Source organism: Hemiscyllium ocellatum, chromosome 31 (assembly GCF_020745735.1).
Source record: "Hemiscyllium ocellatum isolate sHemOce1 chromosome 31, sHemOce1.pat.X.cur, whole genome shotgun sequence".
Lineage (NCBI taxonomy): Eukaryota > Metazoa > Chordata > Chondrichthyes > Orectolobiformes > Hemiscylliidae > Hemiscyllium > Hemiscyllium ocellatum.
In genome coordinates this window covers 35,184,323-35,200,246 of record NC_083431.1, presented here as the reverse complement: position 1 = coordinate 35,200,246, position 15,924 = coordinate 35,184,323, and the positions used below count along the sequence as shown (strand labels likewise).

At 42.7% G+C, this 15,924-nt stretch overlaps 1 protein-coding gene across 1 annotated transcript in view; it reads left to right on the top strand.

Annotated features, from left to right (window-relative positions):
• The window catches only part of LOC132830250 (eosinophil peroxidase-like), a 63,802-nt gene that overhangs the window by 31,881 nt on the left and 15,997 nt on the right, over nucleotides 1–15,924 (top strand). Inside the window, exons 6-8 of the mRNA XM_060847787.1 lie at nucleotides 3,930–4,136; nucleotides 7,812–8,154; nucleotides 14,632–14,792. Of these exons, the coding sequence (XP_060703770.1) occupies nucleotides 3,930–4,136; nucleotides 7,812–8,154; nucleotides 14,632–14,792 (711 nt within the window). The remainder of the gene's footprint in view (nucleotides 1–3,929; nucleotides 4,137–7,811; nucleotides 8,155–14,631; nucleotides 14,793–15,924) is intronic.

Below are 15,924 nucleotides of genomic sequence, written 5' to 3'. Positions count from 1 at the left end.
TTGTTCCAATGATGCTAAACATGCACGATCATATTATAACTTTCATGGACCAAATGTCTATTAAATCAGAAGAAACACAGAGCGAAACATGTTGCAGTGATCATCTGGGCACAGAGTAAGGCAAGCTTGGTGAGACCCATCTGGATCACATGAAGCCATTTGCATTCAGTTTACCATTTCACCTGAAGACTTTAAAATCTGGCAAGTATGTTAATCAAGAAATTTGCATTTCCCATTTAAATTCTCACTTTCATGATAATTTCACTTAGAGGAAGGCTCACCTACCAGTTAGCCAGTTTGGAAAGAAGTTGGTGCTAGAATCCATAATACGCACTGAATTATAGTTCAATTTTAAGCAGCAAAGCAGAGAGAAGAACCAGGAGGGCTCTCTCACAGTGAATCACTCATCATTTCAAATCAACAGTGCCCTGAGAAAAACAATGCCCAGGGAAAATTAACTTAAGAAAACTGACAATTTTTGCAAGGTTTGTGAAGGTTTGTAGCATGTCTTTGCTTAGCCTGTCCCAGGATAGATGTGTTGTCCCAGTCGAAATGGTGGGTTTTTCCTCCGTGTGTAGGGCTACGAGGGAGAGAATGTCGTATCTTTTTGTGGTTAGTTGGTGTTCGTGTATTCTGGTGGTTAACTTTCTTCCTGTTTGTCCTACGTAGTGTTTGTGGCAGTCCTTGCAAGAAATTTTGTAGATGACGTTGGTTTTGTCCATGGGTTGTACTGGGTCTTTTAAGTTTGTTAGTTTTTGTTTGAGAGTGTTGGTGGGTTTGTGTGCTACTAGGATTTAAAATCTGGCAAGTATGTTAATCAAGAAATTTGCATTTCCCATTTAAATTTTCACTTGCATGATAATTTCACTTAGAGGAAGGCTCACCTGCCAGTTAGCCAGTTTGAAAAGAGGTTGGTGCTCGAAGACCCCTCAGAGGGGTCTTAGTAGTCTGACTATCATTTCCAAAACTTCTTGGATACATGGTAAGGTGGTTAGAGTTTCTGGCTGTGTTTGGTCTGCTTGTCGTGGTTCGTTCTTGAGGAATCTGCGCACTGTATTTTTTGAGTATCCGTTCTTCTTGAATACGTCACATAGGTGTATTCCATGCAAGAACTGCCAGAAACACTACGTAGGACAAACAGGAAGAAAGTTAGCCACCAGGATACACGAACACCATCTCGCCACGAAAAGACATGACCCTCTCTCCCTCGTAGCCCTACACCCGGAGGAAAAAAGCCACCATTTCAACTGGGACAACACATCTATCCTTAGCTTGGGACAGGCTAAGCAAAGACATGCCAGAGAATTCCTAGAGGCCTGGCACTCCAACCACAACGCCATAAACAAACACATAGATCTAGATACCATCTATCAACCCCTCAGAAAATAAACAGGAAATGACATCACCACAAACCCCAGGAACCCCATCCAGGAGAAAGACATAAATAGAAAGCAGGAGACAACAGCTTCGCTTCACTTGGATATTGGGACAGCTTGCAGTAAAAGGAAAAGTGTAGACCAAAAATCTTTGTTTGTGAGGCCAGGCCTGAAGGCTAATTACAGTTTGAGTCATGATGAAAGCAGTTCCAACAGACACAACACTCTCTGGAAGAGTGTTGTGTTTAAACACCGAGCAGAAGTTGGCTCTTCATGAAGTTAGTATTTAGGAACTGGTTCTAACATGTTTGGAAGAGATACTATGATCAAGCAGATGACAGTTATTGAATGGCAATTGAAGCCTTCAGAAGAGACAGTCTATCAGGACAGAACCAGAATTGAAGTTTTCTTGAGCTTTGTTTTTGTAGAGATGAACTCATCTGTTGACAGGATGGTATGAACATTTGGAAGCTGCTTGCCTAATCTCCCACTCCAATTTCCAGAAGCAAGGTTTGTGAAGGCTTGTAGCTCAGGTTGAGGTTTATGGTGTAGGTTTGCTTGCTGAGCTGTAGGGTTTTATATCCAGACGTTTCATTACCTGGCTAGGTAACATCATCAGTGGCGACTTCCAATGAAGCGAAGCTGTTGTCTCCTGCTTTCTATTTATATCTTTCTCCTGGATGGTGTTCCTGTGGTTTGTGGTGATGTCATTTCCTGTTCATTTTCTGAGGGGTTGATAGATGGCATCTAGATCTACGTGTTTGGTTATGGCGTTGTGGTTGGAGTGCCAGGCCTCCAGTACAACCCATGGACAAAACCAACGTCATCTACAAAATTCCATGCAAGGACTGCCACAAACACTACATAGGACAAACAGGAAGAAAGTTAACCACCAGGATATATGAACACCAGCTAGCCACAAAAAGATACGACATTCTCTCCCTCGTAGCCCTACACATGGAGGAAAAAAAACCACCATTTCGACTGGGACAACACATCTATCCTGGGACAGGCTAAGCAAAGACATGCCAGAGAATTCCTAAAGGCCTGGCACTCCAACCACAACACCATAAACAAACACATAGATCTAGATGCCATCTATCAACCCCTCAGAAAACAAACAGGAAATGACATCACCACAAACCCCAGGAACCCCATCCAGGAGAAAGATATAAATAGAAAGCAGGAGACAACAGCTTCGCTTCACTTGGAGGTCGCCGCTGATGATGTTACCTAGCCAGGTAATGAAACGTCTGATATCAAACCTACAGCTCAGTGAACAAACCTAGACCCTAAATTTCCAGAGGTTAAAGGTTAGAAAACTGAAATGTTGCTGCCTTTACCTGGGTGATCTGAGAAAGTGATCCTGATTGATGGTTCCAGAAAAGCAACCACCCATGCCTATGAAACAACTTAGCATGAAAAATACTTCAATAATCTGGCCAATTTCATCATTTTCTTTGGTTCACCCCTTAACTGTGTTTGGTTGTCTGTCTATTTTTGTGTGACTATGGGCTGAAAGCAAATATTTTGGGTTTAAAACATAGATATTAATCAGTTTATATATTTTTTGTCTACTGGTAAGTTATTTTGTATTTAATAAATACTTAAGTCTTTTGTTTAAGATACAAAATTGGTTCCCGGAAATTAATTATTCGTTCTGGATTAATCTGGTTAGGCACCATTGGAGTGATCAGTTGGGGTTTTCGATAGTTTAATCTTACTGCAAATAAAGAAGTAGAAAGGCTGATTTGATTTGGCTCCTGTTTGATCCTATGCTCACATTTTACTCAAGAAACATTATTAATTGAGTCCTTTAGTTTCTAGTGAACCACATTTCAACTGAAGCAAGACAGCTGTAGTCTTAAAAAGAAATGAAGTACATTTTGAAATACATACCCTTCTGAAGAAGGGATATTGGATGCGAAACATTAATTCTGATTTCTCTCCACAGATGCTGCCATACCTGCTGAGTTTTTCCAGCAATTTCTGACTCTGCTTCTGATTTCCAGCAGCCACAGTTCTTTCAGTTTGTTGAAATACATTTGTTGTGATCAACTGAGATAGGAGTTGATTCTTCCTCCTCACCTATTCACAAAAACATTAGAATTGGGTAATAAGCAACTGGCAGGCAACATAGCAAAACAGTGGAATTTTAAAATATTAAAATATCTGGGACAGTTCTAACTTTAAGTATTGTGCTGCAGGGATAGGGGACATGTGAAGGGAGATATAAGGGAGTTGCATTTAAAGACTAACCCTTAAAGCATCTGAATGCTAAGGAAATTGGGACACAGGCAGTGAATGGAAAGAAAGGCACAATATAAATCTAAAAACAATAAAGTGACTTTTTACTATACCATCTGTCGCTAATAATGTTTTTTTTGTTTGTAATAATCTGCGTTGTGTTGCTTGAAATAGCCAAGGATGAATGTAGTTTATAAGGTTCTGCTCAAGTCCTGCGACTCACAAAATGAACATATTGAAAATATGTAAGATGGACCAGGACCTGAATACTTAAAGTTAGTTATTATTTTTTCTTTTGTTTTGCAGGCCCGAGAGGTTTCCAATAAAATTCTGAAAACAAGTATTAAAGACATAATTGAAGATCCCGAATGGACTCAGCTTTTTATGGAATGGGGGCAGTGGATGACTCATGATATGAGTTTAATCCGCCCATCTCAGGATCTTGAAGTGTCCAGTATTGGCATCCACTGTGAAAGATCTTGTGTGCAAAGAAATCCTTGTTTCCCCATCAAGGTGAGGCATTGTTTGTCTGTTCAGAGTCAACTGAGGATTCTGTTGGAACTAGATGGTCACCAATGTTGGCACAGTGAAATGTACGTCCATCTGGTCCATCTGAAATAAAAGGTTGTCAACAGAGTGGCTTAACTCTTGTTCGAATGGGACCAAAACACTAACAGCAAGCAAAAGGCAGGGTGATGTGAAATAAAAGTTTATAATACAGCAAGTCATTAGGGTTTTGAATGGAGATGGAGGTAGATTCAGCTGTGGCATTCAAGAGAACTGTGGATGGTTATTTGGTTAGAAACAATGTGTAAGAATACGGGGAAAGGCAGGAGATTAGCGCTGCTTAATGATGCTGGCTTGAAGAGCCTGTACAGTCATGGCAGGCTGAATGGCCTTTGTTTTATGCTGTATTCATTCTGTGGAAAGGTCCTAAATGTCCTGATAATTTCTTACATTGTGATCATCCTATGTTTCCATGCTGGCCTCTACTTTCTATTTTTCCCTCTTTCTTCATAAGATGATCTCTGTGTTGTGGAAATGAAGCTGCTACTGTAGCTAATGACCATTGTATGAGGTAAAGGTTCTAAACAGTCAATGTTTAAGTAGGAGAAAGTGAGGACTGTAGATGCTGGAGATCAGAGCTTAAAAATGTGTTGGTGGAAAAGTGCAGCAGGTCAGGCGGCATCCAAGGAGCAGGGGAATCGACGTTTCGGGCATAAGCCCTGCTTCAGGAATGAGGAGAGTGAGCCAAGCTGGCTAAGAAAAAAAGTAGGGAGGAGGGACTTGGGGGAGGGATGTTGGGAATGCGATGGGTGGAAGGGGGTTAAGGTGAGGGTGATAGACCAGCGAGGGGATGGGGGCAGAGAGGTCGGGAAGAAGATTGCAGGTCAAGAAGGCGGTGCTGAGTCCAAGGGTTAGGACTGAGATAAGGTGGGGGGAGGGGAAATGAGGAAGACGTGGCATAAAACCCACCACCAAGGATATATTTCCCTCCCCTCCCCTATCAGCGTTCCGGAAAGACCACTCCCTCTGCGACTCCCTTGTCAGGTCCACACCCCCAACCAACCCAACCTTCACTCCCAGCATCTTCCCCTGCAACCGCAAGAAATGCAAAACTTGTGCCCACACCTCCCCCTCACTTCCCTCCAAAGCCCCAAGGGATCCTTCCATATCCGTCACAAATTCATCTGCACCTCCACACACATCATTTACTGCATCCGCTGCACCCGATGTAGCCTCCTCTACATTGGGGAGACAGGCCGCCTACTTGCGGAACGTTTCAGAGAACACCTCTGGGATACCCGCACCAATCAACCCAACCACCCCATGGCTGAACACTTTAACTCCCCCTCCCACTCCGCCAAGGACATGCAGGTCCTTGGCCTCCTCCATCACCAGACCATGGCATCACAACGCCTGGAGGAAGAGCGCCTCATCTTCCGCCTAGGAACCCTCCAACCACAAGGGATCAATCCAGATTTCTCCAACTTCCTCATTTCCCCTCCCCCCACCTTATCTCTGTGCCAACCCTCGGATTCAGCACTGCCTTCTTGACCTCCATTCTTCTTCCCGACCTCTCCGCCCCCATCCCCTCGCCGGCCTATCACCCTCACCTTAACCTCCTTCCACCTATCGCATTCCCAACACCTCTCCCCCAAGTCCGTCCTCCCTACTTTTTATCTTAGCCTGCTTGGCACACCTTCCTCATTCCTGAAGAAGGGCCTGTGCCCAAAATGTCGATTCTCCTGCTCCTTGGATGCTGCTTGACCTGCTGCGCTTTTCCAGCAACACATTTTTCAGTCAATGTTTAAGATTGTACAACGGTGGAGGAGAAGCACAAGGTTCCAATGCTGACTGATGCATCACCTGATAGTCTTTGTGATTACATCTAACTAGTCAGTGTAACTAGTACTATTGTGAATTAGGTGCACCTTCAGACTTAATATAAGAAGGAGGATTTGTGGTAACATGCCAAACCAACCACAGCTATTGGTGGTTCACACAACATACAAACAATATGTGATCAGCAGTGGAGATCACTGCGTAAGTACCTTATGATAAGAGCAGTAGGAAAAAAAGTCCATTCAACTGAGGAGAACATTTTCAGAAGAACACTTAAGTACTTTACGAAGTTTACTGCTTAAAACACGAGTTAAACACATTCACAGGGAAGCAATCAGCAGTGCTCATGGAATTTTTAGTGTTTATATTAGGCAAAATGATTTCTTCTTTAAGACTTTCGTGAAAATGTTTATTAATAGTCTCTATAACATGTTACTTTCTCATACTGCCAATTTGACTCATTCAGTAACAAGAACAGAATATGAAAGGTCAGTGTGAATTACTGTACTGCTCATTCAAATCAGTAACCCTTACTTGCCACGTCAACAGACCACAACAACACTCCTTTCAGCATTAACATAATATTTATATCTCAAAGCAAGCACATTCTACATGTTTCTTTTTCAGATAGTAGTTCAATGTGCAAGGGGAGAATACTTCGCCCCACATAGCAAATTGAAGGAACATGTTAAGAATTAAGAATATTAAAGTTAACATTAAGAATCTGGTCATCAAGGGACAAACAGGATTGCACTCCCTCAGAAAATTGCAATAGTTTTGAGTGGAGCCTACATTGTGAAATTTTTCTGTACAGTTGTAGTTGAGAGTGCTATTCTTTTTCTGATGTGTTACCTGGCACTGTTGTCTCAGGAAAGCAGACTCTTTCAGGGTACAGAAATTATTGAGCAAAGAAAAGTAACTTATAAGGCAACCTTTCTTGACAAAATCAAAGAACCTATCCAAAAGTAAAGAACATCATGAACTACGAGAATCATCCTTTGTCTTAATATTAGTGTTGGATGCATTCAAGAAAAAGATTATAATCCCTCAGATGCAGGATATTTTTTTCTTTTGAACTGGATTGTTCCTTTCACTGTAAGAGCTTCTAATGGGACTTGAGGATATGCACTTAGTGTGAGACTCAGTGATTAATTATTTAAACATGTTTGAGTAGTTTTTAATACATATTTTAATTAAAATTAGATTTCTATGGTAGGGTTCATTTTTTGTTATTCATTTATATGCAATGTATTTTTAATGAATAGGGAACATATGCAAAATGAAATAAAGTTAAAATTGAACAAAAAATACAGTGAGAAATGAAAAAAATTCTAAACTGGCCTACATGGTTATACAAACACAATGTGTGACTGGCAGGTACCCTGTGCATGATAACATCACTACCTTATAAAAACCCCTCCCATCCTGACAAAGGATCAGTTAGACTCGAAATGTCAGCTCTTTTCTCTCCTTACAGATGCTGCCAGACCTGCTGAGATTTTCCAGCATTTTCTCTTTTGGTTTCAGATTCCAGCCTCTGCAGTAATTTGCTTTTATTTCATAAATAATGATTCCCGATTTAATGTTAAATATCAAGCATTGAAGTTCAAAAAAGGAAAGTGTTCCTCAAAGTAATTACACAACTTTCCAAGGACCAGCATATCCTGACCTTTGGCTATTTCCCCAAACCCCTTCATAAAACAGCTGGGATAATGTACTTTAGCCAGTTTTCTCATTTCTCCCATCATCCAAAGAACAAAGAGTGAAAAAGTTTGTTTTGGCAAGAAACCCTCTTCAGAACCACAACATGCTTCTATTACCATTCTGGCCTTTCATCCACAGCTACCACATGATGACCCACGGAATACAGACACTCATCCGTGCCTGCCCTTCATCCGATCAGCTCTTGTGTGCTGCTCAGGGTTTTTGGGCCCGAATAGATGTGACCAGATCAATATGCAGACATCCTACATTGATGCCAGCAGTATTTATGGTAACACGGAGCACCAGGAAAAGAGACTCAGAGATTTCACCAGTGACCTGGGCCTGTTGAAGGTCAATCCCACCTTTACGGACAACAACCTGAAATACCTGCCCTTTGGAAACCCTGAACAGGAAAGCCCTTGTGCCATGAACCACAACAGTTCATCTTGCTTTAGCCGAAGTGTTCCCTGTATGTTAGCTGGTAAGAAACCATTGGATAGTGAAATTGTATAAGCATCTACTAGCTTGGTCAACCTAGACCTCAGCAAAACCAACCCAAATGCTGAACACTCTACAACATACCATGTCATAGTGAGCATTCAAAAATAAGAATTGAACTTGATCATCTGAACAGTTCTGATTTGGTCAGTTCGGGGCAATACCTACCTTTTCCAACTGAAGAATCTAAAATTAAGGGGAGTGGTCAAAATGGGTGTCAGACTTTTTAGGAATTAAATTTCGAGAAATTTTCACACAAGGGATAGTAGAAGTTTGCAACTTTCTTCCCAAAATATCAATTTGTGCTATACCATGTGTTAATTTTTAACTGAAATTGATGGATTTTTGTTGGCTAAGGATGCTGAGGAATGTGGGGGATAAGTTGAATTGATGAAGTTAAGTGACAGACGAGCAATGATTTAAGTGAGTGAATTGAATGGAATTAGTTTTATTGTCACGTACACAAATGATAAGTCGCCACTTACAGCACTATGTTAGGTACTGGAGTTCCCACACCAGCTGCTGGTCACTGGAGTCCCCACACCAGCTGCTGGTAACGAGTGTCCCCACACCAGCTGCTGGTCACTGATGTCCCCACACCAGCTGCTGGTCACTGGAGTCCTCACACCAGCTGCTGGTCACTGGAGTCCCCACACCAGCTGCTGGTCACTGGAGTCCCCACTCCAGCTTCTGGACCCTGGTGTCCCCACACCAGCAGCTTGTCACGAGAGTCCTCACACCAGCTGCTGGTCTCTGGTGTCCTCACTCCAGCTGCTGGTCACTGGTGTCCCCACTCCAGCTTCTGGTCACTGGAGTCCCCACACCAGCTGCTGGTCACTGATGTCCCCACACCAGCTGCTGGTCACTGGAATCCCCACTCCAGCTGCTAGTCACTCATGTCCCCACACCAGCTGTTGGTCACTGATGTCCTCACACAAGCTGCTGGTCACTGGAGTCCCCACACTAGCGACTAGTCACTCATGTCCCTACTCCAGCTTCTGGTCACCGGAGTCCCGACTCCAGCTACTGGTCACTGGTGTCCCCACTTCAGCCGCTGGTCACTGGAGTCCCCACTCCAGTTGCCAGTCACTGGCGTCCCCGCTCCAGCTGCTGGTCACTGGTGTCCCCACTCCAGTTGCTGGTCACTGGAGTCCCCACTCCAGTTGCTGGTCACTGGAGTCCCCACACCAGCTGCTGGTCACTGATGTCCCCACACCAGCTGCTGGTCACGAGTGTCCCCACACCAGCTGCCAGTCACTGACGTCCCCACATCAGCTGCTGGTCACGAGTGTCCCCACACCAGCTGCTGGTCACTGATGTCCCCACACCAGCTGTTCATCACTGATGTCCCCACTCCAGCTGCTGGACCCTGGAGTCCCGACTCCAGCTACTGGTCACTGGAGTCCTCACACTAGCTGCTGGTCAATGATGTCCCCACTCCAGCTGCTGGTCACTGGTGTCCCCACTTCAGCTGCTGGTCACTGGAGTCCCCACTCCAGCTGCCAGTCACTGGCGTCCCCACTCCAGCTGCTGGTCACTGGTGTCCCCACTTCTGCTGGTCACTGGAGTCCCCACTCCAGCTGCCAGTCACTGGCGTCCCCACTCCAGCTGCTGGTCACTGGCGTCCCCACTCCAGTCGCTGGTCACTGGAGTCCCCACTCCAGTTGCTGGTCACTGATGTCCCCACTCCAGCTGCCAGTCACTGATGTCCCCACACCAGCTGCTGGTCATGAGTGTCCCCACACCAGCTGCTGGTCACTGATGTCCCCACACCAGCTGTTCATCACTGATGTCCCCACTCCAGCTGCTGGTCCTTGGCGTCTCCAGTCGAGCTGATGTGTGCTGGTGTTCCTCTTTAAACCTTCGTTCATTGGCATTCCTGCTTCGGAGGCCAAGAGATGGGAGGAAAAGAAGGTGAAAAAAGGATAAAGAAGAGGCGGAGTGGACGAGCTTGAGCTGGAGCATCCTACACCACCGACATCCTCTTGGAATTTTGGAACAGCCATGAACGGAATGGTCTACTCTTGATTCCATGTACTATTTCCTTCAGGTATTGAGTAAGGTCTCCATGACACTTTCCCCATAATGCTCCTGTCCAGTGGGCATACTGCAACTTAACACACCATACATCTAAGTTTGCTCAGTTAACTATTAACTGAAGTAGAATAGTCAAACACTTAAACCTGTTCTACCTTTCAATAAAATCACGGCTATTCTGCATCCTACCATCATCACCTCACACCGTTCCATTCCCTTTAATATCCCGGTTAACAACAAATTATCAATTTCCATTTTAAACGTAATAGTTACTCTTGTATCAATTGCTATTTGCAGACAGTATCAAAATTTAACTACCCATTGTGTTTAGATGTGTTTCATAATTCTATTCCTGAATAGTTTGGTTCTAATGTCTGCACTATTTCCTTTGTCCTAGTCTCCCCAGCTATTCCATTACAGCCCTCTAACGTAAACATATCATAGAGTCATAGGGTCATCTAATTGTACTGCATGGAAAGAGACCCTTCAGTTCAATTTGTCCATGCTGGCCAGATATCCTAAACTAATCTAGTCCCATTTGCTAGCATTTGGCCCATTTCCCTCTCAGCCCTTCCTATTCATGTACCCATCCAGATGCCTTTTAAATGTTGTAATTGTACCAGCCTCCACTACTTCCTCTGGCTGCTCATTCTAAATGCACACCGCCCTCTTCATGTAAATTAGGTCCCTTTTAATTTTTTTCCCTTTCACCTTACATCAATGACCTCCAGTTTTGGACTACCCTACCCTACCCGCATGTTTTTATAAACCTCTATAAGGTCACCCCTCAGCCTATGAACTCCAGGAAAAGTAGCCCCAGCCTGTTCAGTGTCTCCCTACAGCTCAAACCCTCCAACCCTGAACCATCCTTGTAAATCTTTTCTGAACCCTTTCAAGTTTAACAATATCTTTCCTATAGCAGAGAGACCAGAGTTGAATGCAATATTCCAAAAGTGGCCTAACAATGTCCTGTACTGGTGCAAGATGAAATCCCAACTCTTATTTTCAATTCATTGCCTAATAAAGGCAAGCATGCCAAACACCTTCTTCACTATCATATCTACCTCGGACTCCACTTTTAAGCAACTATGAACCTGCACTCCGAGGTCTAAGAACACTCTTGAAATCCTCACTATTAAGTGTATAAGCCCTGCTCTGATTTGCCTTTCCAAAATGCAGCACCCCGCCTTTATCTAAATTAAATTCCATCTGGCATTCCTCCGCCCATTGGCCCATCTGATCAAGATCCCGTTGTACTCTGAGGTAACCTTCTTCCCTGTCCAATACACTTTCAATCTTGGTGTCATCTGTAAGCTCACTAATCATACATCTGATGTTCACATCCAAATCACTTATATAAATGATGTAAAGCAGTGGACCAAGCACCGACCTTTGTGGCACACCACAGGTCACAGGCCTCCAGTCTGAAAAGTAACCCTCCACTACTACCCTCTGTCTTCTACCTTCATGCCAGTTCGGTATCCAAATGACAAGTTCGCCCTGCATTCCATGTGATTCTAACCTTGTTAACCAATCTACCCTGAAGAAAGTTAAAAATCACACAACACCAGGTTATAGTCCAACAGGTTTAATTGGAAGCACACCTGCTTTCGGAGTGACGCTCCTTCATCAGGTGATTGACAATCACCTGATGAAGGAGCGTCGCTCCGAAAGCTAGTGTGCTTCCAATTAAACCTGTTGGACTATAACCTGGTGTTGTGTGATTTTTAACTTTGTACACCCCAGTCCAACACCGGTATCTCCAAATCATACCCTGAAGAACCTTGTCTATTGCCTTATTGAAATCCATATAGATCACTTCTGCCACTCTGCCCTCATCAATCCTCTTCGATACTACTTCAAAAAACACAATCAAGTTAGCGAGACACGATTTCCCATGCACAAAGCCATGTTGACTATCTCTAGTCAGTCCTTGCCTTTCATTACACATATAAATCCTGTCCCTCAGGAGCCCCTCCAACAACTTACCCACCACTAATGCCAGGCTCATCAGTCTATAGTACTCTGGCTTTTTCTTACCAGCTTTCTTAAAAAGTGACTCAACATTAGCCAACCTCCAGTCTTCCAACATGCTGTTGACAATACAAATATCACAGTAAGGGGCCAAACAATCACTTCCCTAGCTTCCCCATATCAGATCCCATGGATTTATCCAACTTTATGCATTTTAAGATGTCCAGCACCTCTGCCTCTTTAATATGGACATTTTTCAAGATATCGTTATTTATTCCCTCAAGTTCTCTAGCTTCCATCTCCTTTTTCACAGTAAATACTGATGCAAAATACTCATTTAGTATCTCCCCATATCCTGCGAGTCCAAACATAGGCGGCCTTGCTGATCTTTAAGGGGCCCTATTCTCTCCCTAATTACTGTTTTGTCTTGGATGTATTTGCAGAATCCCTTTGGATTCTCCTTGACCCTATTTACCAAAGCTATCTCATGTCCTCTTTTTGCCCTCCTAATTTCCCTCTTGACGAATGGTTCCCAGTGCTTACATTCTCTATTGATCCATGGTATATTATAGGATTAATCCCAGACAAACAGGGCTGTAGCTTTAAGACGGTTACACAACATCACAATGTGTTTCTGTATCGAGGTACCCACTTCACCTTCATTGTCTCTGTCTGTAATGGAGTTAGTTATGCAATGTGTAGTCAGTAGTGTAATGTTAAGGAAGCGCAGAATCTGACTATGTGTGTATGTCTGTGATATAGAGCCATGGAAATTGATAATTTTGTTAATAAACTTCCAAATGTCTACCTCAACAAAAAGTCAACTCTCTGTGAGATATATTGTGTAGATTCACATGTAAAATAACACATCAGTGAACAGTAGACTATATACAGAGAATCCGACACAGCCTCACCAGATCAGCACTGTTTCAAACGTTCTGTCGGGTACTGTCTTGTATTTCCTGTGGTGTTGATATTTTTAACTGTACACATTCAATAATATCATCATTAGAACACCATACGAGATACATTAAAGCAGTATTGCTTCACCAACCACCAGACACAGTTCTGCTTAGTCTGCTCTAAGTGTGGAAAACACCTTTTCCAACTACACCTTCATCTCTTAAATTACAGGAAATACAATCTAATGTGTAAACTCTCCTCAGAGTTTCATCCTTAGGTTGCAGGTATGATTGTGATAAGTCTACGCTGCCCTTCTTCAATGACCAATGTATACTTTCTAAGATCTGGCACCAAAGATTGCACTCCAGGTCTAGGTTAACCAGCATTTTGTGTAGAAGAAACAGAATTGCTGCCCCTTGTATTCTTGTCCTTAAAATATAAAGGCCGGCATTCCAATAGAGTTTTTTAATTATTTGCTGCACCTGTTGATGGTGTTTTATTAATTCAGGTACCCGGCTCCTTTTGGACCTCTACTATTTCCACCTTTTCAATACTTAGAAAGCACTCTGTGGAATCCTTTCACATCCTAAATAAATGTCCTCATCAGCTCGTAGATTCCTTCACTGCGTTGGTGTGGTTTTCTGCAGAGGTTTCGCCACCTCGCCAGGTGACATCATCAATGCATCTTTGATACAGTGTGGGTGGTCTGTGCACCTGGTATTTATCTGTCTCTTTTTTCTGGTACTTCCAGTTCTGTAACTGAGTGGTTTATTATTGATTGAATTCCGGCTGGAGTGCCAGGCTTCAAGGACCTCTCTCACATGTCTCTATTTAGCCTGTGCTAGGATGGTTACATTGTCCCAGTTGAATTCTTATCCTTTGTTGTCTGTGTGGTTGGAAATGAGAGGGTGCTGGTCATCTCTAGCAGTGGTGAGTTGATGATCATGCACTCACATGATCAGTTTTTTTCTTGTTTGTCCGTTGTAGTATTTTTCACAGTCTTTGCAGGATATCTTGTAGGTAACATTCATTCTGTTGAATGTTGATATTGGGTCTTTAACTTTTGTGAGGAGCTGGTGAAACGTCCTTATATTTGCCTTCATTAAGTTCCATTTGCCAGAATTTGCCATTCACTTAATTCTCTATTATGTTATGCCTCAATCTATGTAGCTTGTGAAACTGCCAGTCTTTATATAATCCACAAATTCATTTGTAGCTTTCTGATCCTTCATGTAAGTTATTAATAAATAAGATGTAAAATTGAGGTTACATCACAAGTCTTCAGGGGTCTTGGGTTCATGTAATCCAAAACTATTTCACTTAAAGTCTATTTACAGTAATTACTTCAAGGAAAATGTTATCCTGTCATTTGTGGTTAGATATTGGCACAGGTCCTTAAGGGTAAAGTTGTGTACTAACCCACTGCACGATCCATTATTCCATTGTAATACGTCCCTTATTCACCAGTCTGGGCTCATATCTCATGGTATAGATTCAATTTTGCCTACCTACATATTATTTATGCATGTTAATCATGTTCACACAGGCGATAACCGTGCAAATGAAAACCTGGGATTACTCAGCTTTCATACATTATTCCTTCGGGAGCACAATCGTTTGGCGAGAGAGCTGAAGAAGTTGAATCCACACTGGAGTGGAGAAACAATCTACCAGGAGGCGAGGAAAATCATGGGAGCATTTCAACAGGTAGAGAAAGAAATGGGTCCATCTTGAATCAAATAGCGGCTTTAGGACGAGGGATTCTCGAAACATAATGTCAACATCATGCCCATCATTTGTTGCAATCTATTTGTGAGAGATTGATTGGTATGATTTGTCAACAGTTCTATTACCACTAAAACACATTAGTATCAAGGTAGCAGAGGACAAAATGCATACACCCTCACCTCTTATTCATCTGGCATTTGACATGATTATGTCTCTGTATGTTGCTGCATGTGAGATTCCATGCGTAGGTCTGAAAATCTCTTGCTTAAAGCCATTCTTTTAACATAACAGAAATGAGTGACCTGTTATGATCTCAGTAAAGACTGTCAAGTATATGTTCCATTCTAACTGGGGACAAAATGTAACATAAATTTGACAGTCTTTTCTAGAATCCTAACAAGTCACTCATTTCTATTATCTTTAAAATAGTTGGACGTGTGACACACTAAGAGAGAAAAGGCATAAGATTTTATAAGTTTAAAAAAAACAGCAATAAACTACTGTATAAAGTTTGATCAGTGCAATCTATGATATAAACATAATCTAACACCCAATTAGAATTAAGATGTAGTAAAATGGAAACAAAGTTGCTATAGTGAAGCACACCACAGACTACATTAAAGAGCAAATACAGCTAAGCTATATCCTGCAAATTTCTCAGCAAGTTTCCCCATGCTCTCCCCATACTGCCAAAATGTTATTGACATGGTGTGTCACCACATCTCATTAAAACTTTACCTGGGGTTGCAATTTTTTCTCTTACTTCAGAACTAGCTCAGAGGTCACTCTGTCAGAGACTGCTTAAGATTAGATTAGATATCCTACAGTATGGAAACAGGCCATTTGGCCCAACAAGTCCACACCAACCCTCCAAAGAGTAACCAAACCAGATCCATTCCCCAACATTTAATCCTGACTAATGGACCTGACACTATGAGCAATTTGGCATGGCCAATTCACCTGATCTGCACATCTTTGGACTGTGGAAGGAAACCATAGCACCTATAGGAAACCCACGCAGACACAGGGTGAATGTGCAAACTCCACACAGATAGCTGCCTGAGGCTGGAATCAAACCCAGGTGCCGGGTGTGTGAGGCAGCAGTGCTAAC